General features: G+C 35.1%; 1 protein-coding gene across 2 annotated transcripts in view; it reads left to right on the forward strand.

Moving 5' to 3' along the window:
• The window catches only part of CSMD1 (CUB and Sushi multiple domains 1), a 1,163,917-nt gene that overhangs the window by 221,108 nt on the left and 922,086 nt on the right, over nucleotides 1-20,723 (forward strand). For both annotated transcript variants that reach the window (XM_038176472.2, XM_038176473.2), the window contains exon 2: nucleotides 1,310-1,526. In XM_038176472.2, coding sequence (XP_038032400.1) covers nucleotides 1,310-1,526 — 217 coding nt within the window. The remainder of the gene's footprint in view (nucleotides 1-1,309; nucleotides 1,527-20,723) is intronic.

Below are 20,723 nucleotides of genomic sequence, written 5' to 3' on the forward strand. Positions count from 1 at the left end.
CAGTGTACCATACATAACTGAAAGTTTCATGCTGTGTTGTTGTAATATTGTAATACATTTGTTCTTCAGGAATGTTTAGTAATATCTTTTATTATTATTATTATTATTTTAATTATTAAAGCAAGGTGGATTGATCGGTAGATACACTAGAGCAGATTTTTACTTTAAAGATCTGCCAAATCCCTACAGCCTTTTTATCTATTCATTAGAGTTTTTTATGCTTGAATTTAGTAGAAAATGATTACCTATTAGTTCTTTAGTTTTAATAGCAAATCCCTTTTATTAAATCCATTCTATTAAAATTTGGAAACCTCCCACAAGCATTTGAAAGCACTGCTCTGAAAGATTCAGTCTCAGAGACCTACTACTGTGAAGTTAAAAATAAAATTGCAGCCTGAAATACTTTTCTGGTTTAGGTATAACAATAAATGCTTGGATTATACTTGTTCTGAAGTGCTTAAAATGCATGTAATAAACCAAGCATTACAGTGCACAGAATGTCCTTAAACTTTTCTCTCTTCAAATCTTTCATTAATGCTTCTCTCCAGCTCAGAGCCAGTACAGCTACTGTGTGTGGGATTAACAAAATCAAGTAGGAAATTAGCAAGAGTGTGCACTGTAAATCAAGGTTTCTTGCTGAGGACTTCTTGTTAATGAGCTACCATACTCGCACAAGGTTTGTAGGATGTACAAACCAGACAGAAATACCTGCTGAGTAAATCCATAGTGTTATTATTTTAGAATCTTTACAAAAATTAACACTTTCCTGATCACAATACACACAGCACTAGAGATGTTACACCACAGAAATTTGGCTGTTTTCGAAGTACAACAATATTATTGTTGTTTGCAACAGCATGCATAATAAATGTGTGTCTACATTTTGCTCTCAGTGTTGAAAGCATGTTTCAGAACAGAAGAAACTCTTATACTTTAGTGTTTATATAAAAACTTTGTAAATGGCATTCACCAAAAAAACTTTGAACACTCTCTAGCATTAAAACTATCAAACCATTGAATTTATGGTATCAAGATTAATACTTAAATTTCCAATTTGGATGAGTAAGAGTTATGTAGTTAATACTACATAACCTGTAATAACGATTCATTGCATGAAAAGATGGTAAATATCTCAGAAAATCTCACAAAAGGGTTTTGAATCCAGAGAGAAGAATGCTCTAATTGTGATCTTACAATGTGTTTGTAAAAAAATATTATAGCATTAAGCTTCCATGTAGTTGCTCATGTAAGAATATGCACTGGGGGAGGGAAAACACTAAAATAAATATTTTGCTTTTTTCTTTTTCAGGTCAGAACTGTGGAGGTTTAGTACAGGGACCGAATGGTACTATAGAAAGCCCTGGATTTCCTCATGGTTATCCAAATTACGCCAACTGCACATGGATCATTATCACAGGAGAGCGTAACAGGATACAATTGTCATTTCATACTTTTGCCCTCGAAGAAGATTTTGATATACTGTCAATTTATGATGGACAACCACAGCAAGGCAATTTAAAAGTGAGGTAAAGTACTTTTTTCCTTTCTGCATTTGTTTCTGTCTCTTTCTTTCTCTCTCTCTCTTGTGAATATATGTTCTGATGACATAACTATGTTGTGTTTCTATAGTTCTTGCACAGCCAAAGAGCAATTCCCCAGAATCTCACAGCAAATAAGAAAATCCCAGTTTCAGATCTTTATTGCCCTAGCTTTTTTATCATTATCATCAGGTTTCATTCAAATTTGCACAGTTCAAGATTGGTTTTAGTAAAGTCACTGAGCACAGGAAAATTCTACATTGCAGCATCATATTTTTATTTTTCTGTCCCATGATGGAATCCAGATTTGGGCTCGGGACCTTCTCCTGAAGGCGCTCATTCTTTGAAAGAGGTCCTATTGAGATCACACTTTAATACTGTGCCTATGCTGTTTGAATCAGAAGGTAGATATGATTCTGGTGCTAAAAGTGTCCCATTGACAATGATGTCTCATTGAATGCGGCAGAGACAAAGTGGGAGGCAGTACAGAAATCTCTGATAGGAAGTCTCATTAGTGAGAGTTAGGCAACCTCAGGTGACTATTGCCTGCCTTACAGATATTGAGGAGTTGAGCTGTAAATTTTTGATTTTGCCAAAACTGAAACTCTTTTGTGTCTACATGCAGCAAGGTAGACACAAAAGGCGGTAGACACCGCCTCTTCTCTCAAGCACCAAGTGATAAGACAAGAGGAAATGACCTTAAGTTGTGCCAGGGGAGGTTAGGTTGGATACTAGGAAAATTTTCTTTACTTTAAAGGTTGTGAAGTATTGGAACAGGCTACCCAGGGAAGTAGGTGAGTCACCTGGAGGTCTTTGTGTAGATATAGAGCTTAGTCACATGGTTTAATGATGGACTTGGCAGTGCTATGTTAAAGGTTGGACTAGATGATCTTAGGTCTTTTCCAACCTGAATGATTCTATGATACAATTGTTTATACATTTTTTAAACAATTAGGCATCTTTAAAGGTCAGAAGTGATGGTGTCTTATGTGTCGTAGTACCACTGAGATTAGAAAGATGCTTTAATGATTCTTTTGAACTTGAAGCTCTTCAAGAACACAACTTCAAATTTTGTTGCATTAATTTAATTGGAGCTTTGTTTTGGGTTCCTCAACCCAAAACTGCTGGATCTAGACAGCAGTGCTGAAAAGCCAGCATTGCTGTCTGTGCTGCTCTGTCTTTTTCTGTTCAGGCATGAGATTTATGAAGTACTGTAAAACATTGCTGTCAGTTCTGTTGTCTGATTGCTCTTTTACATGCTGCTGATTTATATTATACTGCTAAAACAAATATGGGAATATTACCGATGTGTTCCGCATTTTAGTGTGTATTATCATGTATTTCTGACAAAAACAATGTTCTGATTGATTGATTGTTGACAATTCAAAAAGTTTTGAAATTTGTGGAAGATAGTATTCAGCTACCAATTCTTTAGTTGTATAGTATGTGTTCTTTATTTACTGATTATTTATATGATTAGAACTTGCATCATCTTCATACAAGGAATACTTTTTTTGGGGGGGGTCAAATGCTTTTATTATCAATAGCTAACACACCTACTTGTTTGGCACTAATCTGTTAGTAGAAAATTGTTTAAAGGAAGACCACCAGATGTTCTGTGGATATGAAAGTAGAAGACAGAAATGCTTAAGTATGATCTTGATCCCACTGTAATTATGTTTGCCATGGATTTCAGTAAAACAAGGATTTCATTTCCAGCTTCCAACTATGAAGCTGATATTTGATTTACCCTTGCCTGTATTTGCCAATTACTTTGCTTTACAAATGGTGTTAAAAGGAAGTAAAATAAAATAAAATAAAATAAAATAAAATAAAATAAATAAAATAATAAATCAAATAAAATAAATAAAGCATCTGTTGGCTTCATAGAACACAAGTTAAAAAAGCAGAATTTGAATGACAGGTTTCTACTGACATTACATACTTAAGTCACATACTCTGTGACTTAAATTTCCCTCAGCTTTGTTGCACAAAGCACATTCACAGGTGTACCCTTCTACAATTGCACATTTCAAGACAATTCACTGAACAGATATTGGAAAATTATAGTCTTCTTTTTTTAACTGACAACATTCAAGTGCAAGAGAGGACCTTGGAACTTTTGTTTCAGGGTATGCATATTATTATTATGGTTTTGTACAGATGAAAATAATCTGCTAGATTTTGGATAATTATATTTCTTTAGCCATCTTATAAAAAGTGGAGGTTTTCCTTAAAAATAGCTATGTATTTATATAGCTTTCACAAATTATAATAATTGCATAAAATCATCACAGATTTTGTATTACCTTTTTTAGCTGCTAAAGCAAAATTGGATAAAATAAAATAGTAAATTCAACTAGGTTACTGTACTGCCTGAAGGACCTTTTTGCATGCACCAGGATATTTTCACTAAATATTGATTGTTTAAACCAAGAAAATAGAACCACATTTAAAATATGTTGAAATGATAAGGTGGAGGAATAAATTGTTTTAAGCTATTTGTGTGGAGGAAGAAAAGAGAAGTAGTTGTAAGATGTGCATGAACTTAATGTGCTATTTCATTGTTAAAGTATATACTGATTTAAGGAGATTATAGATAGTAGGATCATAGGTTATATAAGATATGTTATGAGGAAATAGAGAAATAAGATAGAATAGGTAGAATGATTTAAACAACACATAAAATACTAAAAATGCTATTTTGCATCTTCCTATGTTCTAGATAAAACCCAACTAGATCGGTTATGATAAGGCTTTGTAGGGTACTGTAATCAATTGTATAAACAAATATGAAGTTAGATAATTAATTTCACCATATGTTATTACTGAAACAGATGTCTCAGTCTTACATCATTGGAAAACAAACAAACAAACAACATATAGTAAAATTTAAGTTGATGAAGAAAGACTTCAAAATACAACCAAATTCTAATTAAGATGGAGAAAGATGGAAAAGTGTTCTTTGCATTTTAAATTGCAAAGAAGTTGCCATTTGTTATATGCAGTTAACCAGCAACAGGCAGAATCTGTGTGGATGAAACTCTTGTGGCACAGTAAGATACTGCACAGTTGTAGTCCTTTTGACTTGTTTCACTAAGAATTGGATTCAGCAATCCATTGCAGCTCACATACTTTCAAGTGTTTTCCTTCTTATACCTGCCAGGTACAATAGTAAAATGTAGTGTTTTTAGATAGAAATAAGACATGTATCAATGGGGCATAGGGACACAGTGCAGCTCTGAAGAGGCTCCACTTACATGTGGAAGTAAACAGACAATATTGACCTATTTACTTTTGTACTGTTGGTAGATACATTCTCTTCCACAAGCAAGTGAATTCAAAACATTCATTTCAACAGCTTTTTAGATTTCAAAAGTCATTTTAGGGCTATTTGTACTACATATTGATCTTCTACAGCTAATGCTAATCTAAGTCTTGCTTTTCCTATGCTTTTCCTACATGCAAAATTCCTTTTTCATTTTTTATGAAATCTCTGCTCAGTGAAGCACTACGGGACTGGACAAAGAGATGTGCCTATATCAGAACCTCTGCCACTGAAGGGATGACATAGGGTGTGAGGGGACTGTAGCCCTGAATGACAAATGCTGCAAACATGGTGAACAGTGATGTTACATGTGCAGTTACCTCATCTCAGATTATGGCATGAGACCACTTTTTTTTTTTTTTTTTTTTTCTTCTATTTAAAGTAGAGGTAAATACTGCAATCACTCTGTTAAGTTAATTCTTTTGGAATCACACACCCAATTTGCTTTGTGATTTGTGAATCACACACCGTTATTTACAGGAAATCTGTGGAATATTCTCTGGAACCATCCTTTACAATTGATCGATTAAATCTTTCAGGTTGTCCAGAAAAACTCTTAAAAATGAATTCAAAAGATTTTTTTTTCTCACTCAGAAAAGCTGCTAATCAAATTACACTGATGGGAAAACACAAATGTACAGACATGAATTTTTGGTTTGTGTATATTCACAGCTGTTAGTAATTTTAGATGTACATGATATATATTCTTTGGGATAGGATTTTAAAATGTGTCTTTGTCTTCATGATTTTTGGGGTCTTCTAAGCATTATTATTTTTTTTTTCTAGGTAATGATATACTAGGTGCTGCTTGGTTTTGCTCACAGTAGCTGAAATAAACACTTTTGTTTTAATGAAGCAGTAATGTAAAAGATGGAAATTGATAAGGGAGCATGTAATAAAAGCTTACCAAAAAATCTGACAGGCATATATACAATGTATGCTAAATATATGTTCTTCCTGCTTTATTGAATCATTTAGAAATAATAGGAATTGAATATGAATTCTGAACACTATTCACTTTTTCCTGTCTCCTGCAAGCAATAAACCATAATTAAATTCTGTATTTCATAATTCAAGCCTGGAGATTAAAAAAAAAAACATGAGGGTCAAAGTTTGGGCTCCTGTTTATCCTGTTTATTATTAAACTTTTTTTTTTTTTTTTTAATTTATCTTAATAAACCAAGATTTGTCATGTATCCAACACATTTAATAAATCAAGGTGCTTTATTTATTTATTTATTTGTTTGTTAAAGGGCTTCCATCTTCCTTCTCTCCAGGATCAAGAGAACAGTAAACAATGAAGTGTTTACTGATTGACTTTTCTACAGAACTACTGACACTGCAGCACCTAGAGCTTTGTACAGTTTACCATTCCTTGTGTTTCTTTTTTTTTTGTCCTTCAATTTTTATTTTTATTTTTTCTGTATATTTCCTCTATATTTCTGTTTCATTCAAGTTGATTTCTTCTCTGTTTATGTGTGTGTGTGTGAGAGATGGTGATTTTCTGAAGAATACAGTATAGGAAAGAGGATGGTATCCATATATCCACAGTATAGAGTGGATATGTCCAAGAATACAGCACAAAGTAACAGATTTCTTACTAAGAAATTTCTTACTAAGTTCCTGCCAGTAAAGATGACTGTCAATGACTGTCTTTCCATTTTTTGTTTCATCGTATTTTGCTTGCTTTTTTTTTTTTTTTTTGTTTGTTTGTTTGTTTTTTCAGGTTTTATAGTATTAGGAAGAAGGAATCAGATATAGTAGAAAACTAAAATGTGATTTGTTTTTTGTCATAGAATCATAGAAAATCCTGAATTGGAAGGGACGCATCAAGTCCAGTTCCTGGCTCCATGCAGGACAACATAAAAATTAAACCATATGTTTAATCATTTAAATGATGACAGATACTTTCCCCCAACATCATGAAGTGGAAGGAAAGATAATTTATTTGGGCAGTGCTGACAGGTTCAATCTCATATATGGCAATTTTTATCACAGATGGATAAAAGACAAAAATCCCATTCCCCAAATTTTTATCTTCCCAATTCAAAATGTTAAGCCTATTAGTTTTGTTGGCAAGCCTACATACTTTACAGTTTTAATGAAAAAAATATTAAATACAAAGTCAAATAAGCAGTTTGTTCACTAACGAACTACCAAGAATTATAGACCACATTAAGTACATGTGGCTGATACTAAAGGATGGTCAGCTATAAAAAAATATAATACTTTTTTTTTTTTCCCCAAACCATGGAGTATTGTTTTCTTTCACATAAGAAAATCCATTTCACATTTAACGAACTACTGTTAATTGAGGAAGAAAAAGTATTCAGTTCATTTAACAAGTCAGAGCAATTCATGAATTTATACTGCAAAATTCCGCATCAGATGGAGCAAATTCTTCATCATGCATTGCAATGTGATGTTTAATCATGTGTAATAATCTGTAATGTTTAAGTATTTTTTTCTTTAAAAAATGAATGGGATGCTCACCGTAAGGAAGATGTAGTTATGCTAAATTTTCTTGTCCTCTTTAGAGGCGAATATCTTTGACATCTTTATTTATTTATTTATTTATTTTATTTGAACTGGTCATAGTACATATTCAGATAATTTACAGGTGTTCCTTGCCTCTTCCATATTTCTCAAACTGGAGCTGTGTAAGTGACAGCAGTGATTTTGTGCATTTATTTGTAAAGTTTCACCACAATATTAGTTGGAGGGGAAGAGTTTGGATGTAACTTTGTCAAATATTAATTTCTGTAGGTTTAGATACTTTAGCATGCAGATAATCTTACTGTTTTATGGCAATAATCAAACTTGATTTAAGGGGATAATTAAAATTTTGTATATAAACACCTTTCTAATAACATAAAGAAATGTTACTCAGCATATTTAAAGACACCTCACAGCCTACTGAGAAAAATAGGTTATTCTTTATGAATAGTTTTTAGGTGTTTCACGTGACAGCATTTTAAAGTAAATCTTTGATTTCAGATAAGAGGGACAAATTTTCCTCCCTTGTTATTTGTCATTGCATATGAATATATTAAAAATAATTAATTATTCATTTTGAAATAATCATATTTATGATCATACTAGGCCAAACAACTATAAATTCCCTGGTTTTATATTTGAAGTTGTTTTATGGAACAGAACACCTTGGGTATCCATTATCCAGTGTTTAAGCAACAAATTCACAAAAAATTGCAAGCTGCCACTGTGCAACTATAACACTGGTCAGCTATAAGAAATCTGTCTAATGATCTGTCTGGTATGATGTCTTACTGATGTGTACAGGGAACACACATATTGGAGAATGTTTTATGGAAAGTTGCTTTGGTTCTCTCAGAGAGATCAGTCTGGAATCTGCAGAAGTACAAATAGTTTCAGCATTTTGTGAACACTGCTCAGTACACAATTTGGTGTTTCTTTTATATTTCTGAAGCTCCTAAAAACGCAATTTGTCAAAGTAACAACATACATAGTAACAACAACATGCTTTTAGGCACTTAGACACACTTACAGAATAAATATCTGTAAGATGTAGCATTAATTGTGTTCTCGAAAATACTTAGAAACAGGATACTAAAATCTATTAAGACAGATGAATACAGTGTGGAGAATTACAAATCTTAAAACTTAGATGCACCTTTAAAAGTCTTCAGTGTAGCTTGGTGATACAAGTGACATCAGAAATTTCAATCAATTTTCTGACTAAATGGCACATAACAGTAACTCGATCGTTGTTTGTGTAAAGAATTTTTAATTTAAAATACATTACTTTTGAGAGTGGAGGCAATTGCTTACCTTTTCTTTTCACATAATCATATATTACACATGAAGTATACATGACGCAGTTCTTTAACAGCCTTCCTGCATTTCCCACCATGTTCAAAGACTCCTAGATGACACCAGTTGAATTGACAGACTTATGTGCAGAAGCCTTGTTGATCAGCATCCCTAAATTCTGCTGATCCTAAATATCCAGTGACTGTTACAACAGTTCTTGGTCAAAGATCTGTCTGTTCTTATTCTGACTGCAAGCTAATAATTAAATTACAGTCTTTAGAGATTTTGCAGCTGGCTTCCTCACTGAGAAAAAAGTCCACTTGTCAAAATCTGGTCCCTTTTGAGAATTGTTACGATTCATACAAATCACAGGATTTTTCAGAGTTTCTAAATAACCGTGAGAGGTAACATTTTGATTCATATATAACCCATACTGTATGAAGAAATTTTGACTGCCTCTTTTAGAGAGGAAAAACATCCTTTATCTATTAAGTTGGTGGCAAATTAAAGCTAGAAATAAATAAATAAATAAATAAATAAATATTAAAAAAAAAAAACACAACGTTTTACGAAGTTTTACTCAGTAACTTATTTGTCGTATGTTTGATGAATGTAGTTAAACTGTGAATCATGTTCTCAGCTGTCATCTGGTAATTACCTGCCTGTCTTAACAGAGTCTTGTGATTATTGTCTGTATTATTATAGTCTGTTTTAGGGTAAGAGATCCGCCCTGTGCTGGACCAGGATGTAGTGATGATAAGGGTAGTTACAGTATCATAAATGTTCAGGCATTTGAGATGAATTCTGCAGTCTGATCTGAACTGATGCAGTGGAAATTGAGCATCATCTCCTCTCCTAGCCACAATCAGTTCAGTTTGTAAAATAAATCAGTTCAGTTTGTAAAATAAAATTTGTAAACAAATTTTGTCAGAAGTATACAGCTCTCAGTATTACTTAATTTTCCTCAGTTTTCATCCTGTTTATATTCAAAAGAGCATCTACTGACATTATCAAAGACCCCGAGTTTTTACGGTCATGTTTTTCACAGTTATGTGAGAAAAAAAAAAAAAAAGAAAAAGTACTTGTGCTGTAGTCCTGCCTTATTTCTGCCCTCATATTTCATGTGAGTGAAAATTATGTATGCTCATTTACATTCAACTCAATGAATTTATAAAGGAAACATGGCTAGTTGATGAGGAACACATATAATGAGAGTGATAATGATCATAAGGAAAATGAACACAAATTTTGGTGATAGGCTATTTGTCAAGAAAAAAAAACACCTTAGAAGACTTCGTAACAATGACTGTCTACTCTTTTTATTTATTTATCAATGTTCTCTTCCACCTGCAGACCTCATTTCTATGTTGCTGTCTTTCAGCAAAAAGACAACACACAGAAAGATGGCAATATTGGATTACTCTTTGTCTTAGTTGGTAAGACAGTCTTGTTCAGTAGTCTTCTGAATTTAAATAAGCACAATAAGGCCGTAAATAACAAAATTGTTCTGTATGTGCACAAATGAATAAACACTATTCAAAAATTTTAAAAAAATATTATTTTGAGATAACGCTTCAGTTCATGAATTACTGAAAATGGTCCACTGTATGATATTCAAGGTCTCTAAAGAGAAACACATAAAAATATGTTCTTAAAACTTTTAATTTTTAACAGTTACATTTCAATGTTGAAGTTAAAAGTACTATATCAGCCTTCTTAAAGAAATAAACAAACTTAATTATAGCAGATTTTGTTTAGAACATTGAATTATAGAACAGCAAAGCACAATTTAATTTGATAATAATGACAAACAGGGAGCAATAATCCCATTGATCCCAAATAATTCTTAGTGATAAAGTTCTTTGAAATATATTAGATATATAAAGATAGATATATTAGGTATATAAAGATTAGATATATAAAGATACATAGAAATATAATGAAGTTGTGATTACGTAAGCTACTAAAGATTACCCAAAGAAATGTCCTTAAAATATGTGTGCATATCCATGTTTACCTTTGAACACAATTTTCAGCTGATGAAATAGCTCTCAAGATAGTACAGTAAGAGATGATTTTTTCCCTTAGTGAATGTTTAAAACAACTTTCAGCACTTCCTGTGTCTTCCATTGTGTTGTTATGTTGAAAGTGAATTTTTTCTCTCGCTTTTCGCAATGACAGAATGACATTAGTATTAGTAGTTTCTCAGTCACCCTTTTCTTGTTCCTGGAACTGATCTAAGTTATTTACTGTTTGGGCAAATTAGCCTTTATTCTTCATATGTCTCATAGACAGGACTGTAAGAATGTTGCAGGGTTTACATGAGGAAGAGGAGGGGAGTGGGTTCGAAAAGTTTGGGAGACCAAAAACAATGTGTTCACAAGATTATAGGTATGCTAAATCATGATTTTAGGCAGGTATACCTAATTTGTGTGCTGAAAGACTGCAATTTAGTATAGAAATTGTCTCTCCACTATCAGTTAGTTTAGGACTATTTTTGTCATGTGCCATTGCAGAACATAGATCTGAGCTGTTAATTTCTTTAGAAACTGTCTGAAGGTGGAAAAGCAGGTTAAGAAGTCCCCACAGGCTGTGTAGCAGAACAGTCTTACAGTCAAAGACGGGCACTATTTTTTTATGTAAAAAAAAAATAAAAATCATATCAATGCATTTAACTTTGATGCACCTTCCAACAGAAGTGGCCAGCAACAAGTAGGTTAGGGAATTAGAAGAGCTACAGAAATCCAGGTTTAATCCCCTGAGTAACCCATATGAAGGGCTTGGTTGTAATGTCTGAGTCTCAGTGTCTCCCTTTGAAGTTGTTCTGCCCTGAGTAAATAATTATTTATGGTATCAGAAAGAAGCAGGGATTTGGTGCTGTGGTTCGCTAAGTGAGGATTCTCTGGGAATGTGAGTGAGACTGATTGCCCTTTATGGCTTTTTCAGATAAAGTGAAAACTTGAATCAGAGCAAGGACCCTGGCCACCAAACTATAGACTATGGTCGGGTTTGTCTTCGTTTTTTTAAAAAAGTCTGTGGAAGACCTAATGTGTAATAATGGGAAAATGAATTTAAATAACACTTTTTTTTTTTTTTTTTTTTTTTTTTTTTTTTGTGAGGTGGAGAAACTCCATCTTGTAATTACCTATAAAATCTTGTAATCTGAAAACTCCTTTATGCCCAAAATGTATTGCATTATTCTAAGTGAATGAGTGCAAATGATCTCTGAGTCACAACTTTCCTGTTGCTTGCTGAAGGGACAAGCCTAGTGCTGCTGAAGGTACCATGTACACTTCTCATTACTGGTTGCCAAATGAGGAAACTTACCCAAAGGATCTCCACAAACATTTGGAATAACAGATCCTTCATGACTTTACTTTCCAGTTCTGTACATCAATCTACTTTCCCACAGAAATAGCAGAATTAATTTATCCTACTCTCAGTGAGCATCTTACCTCTTTATTCAGAGCTTCCTTTGCAGTCAATACAGAGAAACATGCAATTTTAGAGAGTGATTTATCCAATTTATGTTACACACCAATTTTAGCTTGACATGAATTTTATCACAGAAATACATTTTCTTTTTGTAGGCCATAAAGATTTGATTCCGTGGAAATTCTATAAATTTTTCATTTCATTCATGGAGCATATCCCATGCTTTCTTCATTTTAAAGAGCAATGGCAGTATATAAAACACACCTTGAAGAACTTAGATTTTCCTCCTGTGTGTCTTTAATGTAAGGAACACCATTGTATTGCTACTCTAAACAATATATATGTACCAAGGAATTCTGGTAAATATTTAGAAGCATACTATAAACTGTTTTTTGCTTCTTGCTCCTCACACTCAATTCTCCTTAATCATCACAAAGGACTGTTCTTGACCATTCTAAACAGAATAAGCAGATGTAACATACTGGAAGGAGGTACAACCCTGTGTGCTGAGGTACTTCAGATGGGACCTCCACAAAAAAAAGTCTCAGACATATGTGTAGAAGTAAAAGAGAAGTTGATTGTCATGCCATATATTGTATTTATTATAGGTTTCCAAGAAAATGTTACCATCTGAGCCAATCAAAGAAAATGAATTCTGCAGTCAATAGTCAAATGCAAAGCTGTATAGGTTAGTTATCATTCTCCATTTCATTTCCTGAAATTTTGTTTTCCATCTTTACCAAAAGAGATCTGAGCAAATGCAATCTGCAGACTATAGGTATTAATATATGTTTTACTTAAAAATGTGGATTTGTTACCACTTGCTTTTCATTTTTAATGCATTTATTAAAAAAAAATCTCTTACAGAATCAGAAAGCAGGTGGCACCATAACCTAGGCATCTGTTTTCTTCTTCTACAACTCACTCTTGCTACATTAAGTTAATTAATACTCTTAATTTCCATCACTTTTTATTTTCTTTTATTAGAAATCTGTGTAAAAAATCAGTTAGGCTATTTCCAGGAGAGTCTGCTCCTCCTGTCATACCAGATCCACTGGCATTGACAAAATGAGATGAACTTGTTAGGACAAGAATCTCATCTTCTGACATATCACGTTCACCCCCAATATGAATATCACCCCAGATGAAGAAGAAACAGATGATTATATTTGGTGAGTTTGTATGAGAAAATAAAGTTCTCAATAGATTGTTAGGTTTTGCATTTGGTGATTTATTAGCACACACATTGTTAAGGAGCAAAGTCTGAGGGAAATACTGAGCATTTAAGATCTGTGCTATTCTTTACTATACTTAAATTAAAAATGTAACAGTTTGGTGCTTTTAATTTTGAGAGCTCCCCTCAGAACATTTCTCAGAAAGGAAAGTGGTGATGAAGTAATGAGGTGTGGATTTCCAAGAGAACCACGAAGGGATTTCCCTGCACCAAGAGAGGCATCCCCGTGTCTCATAGTTCCTGAATTAGCCATAATGAAATAGATTAAGCTTTCAGATTAAAAATACAGCAGTTTTTTTTCTTTACATGTAAGCATTAATTGATAAATTCTTAGGTGACAAATGCAATATTATTATTTTCCTTTTGAAAATCTACCATAGTTTTTGCATTAAATGGAAGATGTCTATGCATTACCCAGCAACAGAGATTAGAAAAATGTTTTATTTACCTTATAGAGGAGGTAGAAATCATTGATTAGTAGTGTAACTTCACATAGGAAAAGATGAAGACATATAGAGCTGTTATGGAACACAGTCATATAGGACAGTTAAAATGCATAAAACATAAAATTGTTTTAAAAGGTAAATACTTCCTTCCTTTTACTATGTCAGAAGTGCTGACTAGAGAAAAGATTGATATTAAAGGAAATATCTTTTAAATAAAGTACAAAGTATTATTACTTTCTGGAATTCACAGAATTTTGGTTAGGATAGAGTCAAATTCATAAATGATATAAATGATATATAGGGATCGAGTGCACCCTCAGTAAATTTGCAGATGACACCAAGTTAGGTGTGTGTGTCAATCTGCTCGAGGGTAGGAAGGCTCTGCAGGAGGATCTGGATAGGCTGCACCGATGGGCTGAGGTCAACTGTATGAAGTTCAACAAGGCCAAGTGCCAGGTCCTGCACGTGGGGCACAACAACCCCAAGCAGAGCTACAGGCTGGGAGATGAGTGGTTGGAAAGCTGCCTGGCAGAGAAGGACCTGGCAGTATTGGTCGATAGTCGGCTGAACATGAGCCAGCAGTGTGCTCAGGTGGCCAAGAAGGCCAACAGCATCCTGGCTTGCATAAGAAACAGTGTGGCCAGCAGGCCTAGGGAGGTGATTGTTCCCCTGTACTTGGCTGTGGTGAAGCCTCACCTCGAGTACTGTGTTCAGTTTTGGGCCCCTCGCTACAAGAAGGACATCGAGGTGCTCGAGAGAGTCCAGAGAAGGGCAACCAAGCTGGTGAGGGGCCTGGAGAACAAGTCTTATGAGGAGCGGCTGAGGGAGCTGGGATTGTTCAGCCTGGAGAAAAGGAGGCTCAGGGGCGACTTTATCGCACTCTACAGGTACCTTACCTGTAGGCTTACCTGTTAGGCTGTAGTGAGATGGGGGTTGGCCTATTTTCCCATGTGCCTGGCAACGGGATGAGGGGGAATGGGCTAAAGTTGCGCCAGGGGAGGTTTAGGTTGGATATTAGGAAAAACTTCTTTACCGAAAGGGTTGTTACGCATTGGAATGGGTAGCCCAGGGAAGTTGTGGAGTCACCATCTCTGGAGGTCTTTAAAAGACATTTAGATGTAGTGTTTAGTGATATGGTTTAGTGGAGGATTGTTTAGTGTTAGGTCAGAGGTTGGACTAGGTGATCTTGAAGGTCTCTTCCAACCTAGACAATTTTGTGATTCTGTGATTAGGTATGTAAAAAAAAAATCATATGCAGACAGATTAGAAAACATAACAGGAAATGGTTCAGGGACCATCATTTCATACAAGTTAGCCAAACCACAGTGTTGGGAAATAAACTTTTTAATCCATATTTGTCAGATTTGGTTTTATATGTTATGTCTTTTAAAGTCTGATAGCTGTTGGCAAATAGCAAAGTGAATTAATTAGATTGCTAACTTTTGTTTGAAAACTTAATACAAGAAACTATGAAACCAAATAGTGGTGTATCCCCCTTTTATGCATATATCAGATGTTGTAGCAACATTTCTATGTTGTACATAATTTTTTTTACTCATCATAATGGCATAGAGTTAATAAAAATTGTATTTTTCTTTTTTTTGTTGTTGTTGTTGTTCTTTTTTGTTTTCTTGAAAGAGGCAAAGTACTGGAAAAATAAAAATAAAAACTGCAAAGTAACCTTCAAATTTCAGAAACATTCACTGCAAAAGGCTGCCATGCTCTGCATAGTAAAATAAGAATTCATTGTTTAGAGGTTAAAAAGTACAACACGGAAATCTTCAATAAATATTCCACAGCACTTCTTCTGCCATATGAAAGAAAAATCCTTTTTCCCCAGCCATAGTTTCATGTTTTGTTTTATTTTATTTTGTTTATTTTGTTTTAGAAATCATGGGAAATGGATGAAACAGAGAAAAGGCTCTCTTTCCTTACAGAGACAAAACACCAAACCATCAACATTTCTGTTGTGTGCTTGAAGCATGAAAAAACAAATTGAGTGTAACAAGTAAACACAAGGATCATGTATAAGATTTTTTGTTTGTTTGTTTGTTTCTTTTTAGTGTTTTAGGGCATTTAGCCAAATACTCTCATGTCATGCTGTGTGAAAAAGATGTTAGTTTCTCTGCTTGCTGTGAGATGTTCCAAGTTTAGAAGAGGTTGCAGCTAAGAAAAATATAAAAAAAAAATGATGAGAGAATGCATTAGCATGAATAACTCAACATGCTCTATCAAGAAAAGAAAAGCAAATTATTTACATATAAAATTAAAAGTAAATACACTCCAGCAGTGAATGAGGATCTAACATCAATGTGAAAAGAAGCAAATTTTAGATTAATGCATGGAAAGCTTGCACATAAATCTTTTAGGTATAATGAAGGAAGCAGTTGATCTCAGTATTCAACATGCAGTGACCTAACAGTGTATACATTATTATGACCAGAAGTTCTGTGAACTTCTGTTCACAGAACAGAATCACACCAAAATCATACAACTGCCTAGCAAATTGAATTTTTCAATATGGCATTTGTTTAATACCTTATTAATAAAGATTAAGATAGTGGATATACAGTGTTGTCCATAGACATGCAAATGCAAACTTGTGGCAAGAGTAGACACTGTGGCTCTGAGGAAATGTTCACAGCTCCAGTTCTGATTTGCTCTCATGGATTTATGTCTCATAGCTAGCATCTACAGAAGTGAAAAAGGTGCAAAGAACAGTTTGACTACCTACTAGCTCTTTTTTTCCTGGTATTGTTTCAGTTTTCCCACCTGTGATTTTCCCACATCTGCCAACACAGAACTTGTCTCATGCATTTATACTGATTTCCCATTGTGTTTTGTTTGTTTGTTTGTTTGTTTGTTTAAGAGAAAGAGTATTTTATACATGGTATTGTGAAGTAATATGAAGCTGTGGACCTAAAGAGCAACTGAAAGATAATGCATTTGAGTGGACATACACTTTCTCTGTGAAACTGAAAATTATAGACATCTATTCTCTTTTTATTTTCAATTTCAAGAAGCCTAGGGTTAAACAACAAAAACGCAAACCAAAAAACTCTATGGAAACACAGGATTTGTCTTCCAAAGAGTTAGAGGAGATGAAGACTTTCAGAATCTTTCTTCAAAAGTTTACTCCAATTATGAAACTTGAGAAGAAATGGCAAAGCACAAAGCATATATGAAAGAGACAATTAATTAACTATAATGAATTCAAATATATGTTGATGTAGATCTTACAAAATGTCTAGCTTATTGTACAAAAAACATTTAAAGAACATATTTTCAACATTAAAAACAAATTGTAACAGAAAGATTACATGAGAAAAATAGCATACATACATACATACAATAGCATACAGGAATTCAAACAATTTCTAAAATGCTGATTCTGAAAGCCTCATTTTCAAAGGTGCTTCTTCTACTACTAAGGTGAGAAAGAGCAGAAGAGTATAGATGAATGAGTATTGAAGGAGTAGAGAAGAATGTTATAGTTGTCATAGTTGGCATTGTACCACAGATCTCCAAAAATATTCAATGTCAAAGAAACTAGAAAGAGGTGATGCATTTCCTGTTGATTGAGGTAAATAAATAATTTATGCAATTATTAAATTATATATTTTTAATTTTTAAAACAGAGCACTAATTTTTAACATAGTAATAAGGAGCAAAGTGATTTGTTTTACAAAAGCCAGTTTTCAAAGCTATTCAGCGTATTTGGCAGCATTTTACTGCCTGTTCAAGCTTTCTTTCACAGTATAGTTTTGTCCTCATTTATTTTTTGTTGCTACAACCATTAATCATAGGTTCTCTCATTCTTTTCATAAAGAGTTTGCCAAAAGGAAAACTTGTCAACTTCATCCTTTCAAGATACAGAGCACAGAAAGAAAAAGTTATTTAAATACCATACATTCTTTAGTTACTAGTATTGTTTCAGTATTTTCTCTCTGTGTTTCAAATCCTCTGTCTTGTCAGTGATGGAGAGAGGATTTTTCTTCACCCAGTCTGAATAAGTCTTTGCAAGCTGATAAACAGAAGATAGACCCAATAGTATCTTCCTCTCAAGACAAATGCCTTAACACGTTCTTGCCTATAATGTTTTGGAGTCTTAATTTCGTGTGCTCAGGGTCGTTGCTCATGTGTAGAGAGACTGTCTAAAAAGAAAGATAAATATTCTTAGCTAGAGGTTTAGCTAAAACTATCCATCTCATTTTATGGCAGTGATATTTTAGGAATCAGTTTATGAATTTAACATGGCTTATTTTGCTTATTTTAAATATTTAATATAGTTGAAGGCATTTGACATCATTTAAAAGTAAATTGTGAAGTATAGTAGTACAATATTGATATGAGTAGAAAGAGTTTCAGTTATTGAATGTATAATTTGAAGAAAAAATACAAAATGATCTTCAGTGTGATTTTTCAAGTGGACAGCTATAAAGATGAATCCAGTAAAATATATTTGCCTGTTTTAATAGTCCTTACAGGCTTTATTTACATGGTGTATTGATTAGAATGAACATTTAAAGTCTATTTCAGAATTGAATTTAAAAGACTTTACTAGTTATTGTATTGCCTCTTTTAAATTTTATATTCTAAATCATGTAATTGGTCAGGCATCATAGTTCATGAAACTATATTTAATTTTAGAAAAAGATGTGGATAGAGTATCTCCAGTAAATTATATAATGTCTGTACCTAAAAAGCCATGTATATAAGAAATCTGAATATAAGTAGTGTGAAATGCACTTATCTGAGGTCATTTTAAGTAAAAGTTTTCTTCAAAGAATGGAACTTTTGTATTTATTCTATCAGAATTCAATGCGATTGAGCTGAGGTAAAAACTGATGTTTTTACATCAGTCAGACGACAGCACTTAGAAGCAGAAGATCTTTTCTTCTGTTCAAAATATCACTTAATCTCTTTTATTGTTTGTGAAAAAAAATTTTTTTTTTTTTTTTTTTTTAAGCGGGTGTTTTCATGCTAAGTAATCAAATATTTATAAGGTTGTTGGAGGTCTTCAAGTTAAAGCTGTAGAATCATAGAATCATAGAATCATAGAATATCCTGAGTTGGAAGGGACCCTTAAGGATCATCAAGTCCAACTCTTGACACCGCACAGGTCTACCCAAGTTCAGACCATGTGACTAAGTGCACAGTCCAATCTCTTCTTAAATTCAGTCAGGCTCGGTGCAGTGACCACTTCCCTGGGGAGCCTGTTCCAGTGTGCAACCACTCTCTCTGTGAAGAACCCCTTCCTGATGTCCAGCCTAAACTTCCCCTGCCTCAGCTTAACTCCGTTCCAGCGGGTCCTGTCGCTGGTGTTAATGGAGAAAAAGTCTCCTGCCTCTCGACACCCCCTTACGAGGAAGTTGTAGACTGCGATGAGGTCTCCCCTCAGCCTCCTCTTCTCCAGGCTGAACAGGCCCAGTGCCCTCAGCCGTTCCTCGTACGTCTTCCCCTCCAGGCCTTTCACCATCTTCGTAGCCCTCCTCTGGACACTCTCCAACAGTTTCATGTCCTTTTTATACTGTGGTGCCCAGAACTGCACACAGTACTCGAGGTGAGGCCGCACCAGCGCAGAGTAGAGCGGGACAATCACCTCCCTCGACCTGCTAGCGATGCCGTGCTTGATGCACCCCAGGACACGGTCGGCCCTCCTGGCTGCCAGGGCACACTGCTGGCTCATATTCAACTTGTTGTCTACCACGACCCCCAGATCCCTCTCTTCTAGGCTGCTCTCCAGCGTCTCATCGCCCAGTCTGTACGTGCAGCCAGGGTTTCCCCGTCCCAGGTGCAGGACCCTGCACTTGCTCTTATTGAACTTCATGCGGTTGGTGATCGCCCAGCTCTCCAATCTGTCCAGATCCCTCTGCAAGGCCTTTCCACCCTCATTCGAGTCCACAACTCCTCCAAGTTTGGTGTCATCAGCAAACTTGCTCAAAATGCCTTCTATTCCTACATCCAGATCATTTATAAAAATATTGAAAAGTACCGGCCCTAAAATGGAGCCTTGAGGGACCCCACTGGTGACCGCCCGCCAGCCTGACGCAGCCCCATTCACCATAACCCTTTGGGCCCTGCCCGTTAGCCAATTGCTCACCCATCGTATGATGTTTTTATTTAACTGTATGGTGGACATTTTGTCCAGTAGGATCCTATGGGAAACCGTGTCAAAAGCCTTGCTGAAGTCCAAAAAAATCACATCAGCTGGTTTCCCTTGGTCCACCATACGGGTGATCTTATCATAAAAGGAAATCAGGTTAGTTAGGCAGGACCTACCCTTCACAAACCCATGCTGGCTGGGACCAATGACTGCTTTGTCCCCCAGGTGCGCCTCAATACGTTCGAGAACCATCTTCTCCATGATTTTACCAGGCACTGACGTGAGACTGACAGGCCTGTAATTGCTAGGGTCTTCTTTCTGACCCTTCTTGAAAATCGGCACAACATTTGCCAGCTTCCAGTCTACCGGGACCTCTCCAGACTCCCAGGATCGTTGAAAAATAATTGAGAGAGGTTCCGTGATGACATCCGCCAGCTCCTTCAGCACCCGGGGATGAATCCCATCCGGACCCATGGACTTGTAGGGATCCAGGTGGAGTAGCAGATCCCGCACACGTTCAGGGTCGGTTGGGAGTTTGTCATCCCCACCGTCCCGGTCCTCCAGCTCGGGGCACCCTGGGTCCCGAAGCCCATCATCGGCATTGAAGACAGAGGCAAAGAAGGTGTTAAGCGTCTCTGCTTTGCCTATGTCATCGTCTGTGAGAAGACCTTCCCTGTCAAGGAGCGGCCCTATGTATTCTTTAGTTCTCCTTTTTCCATTCACATATCTAAAAAAAACCTTTTTATTTTCTCTCACAGACACAGCCAGCTTCAACTCTAGGTGTGCTTTAGCCACACGAATTTTCTTTCTACAGACACGAACAGCATCCCTGTATTCTTTCCAT

This window comes from Anas platyrhynchos, chromosome 3 (genome assembly GCF_047663525.1).
Source record: "Anas platyrhynchos isolate ZD024472 breed Pekin duck chromosome 3, IASCAAS_PekinDuck_T2T, whole genome shotgun sequence".
Lineage (NCBI taxonomy): Eukaryota > Metazoa > Chordata > Aves > Anseriformes > Anatidae > Anas > Anas platyrhynchos.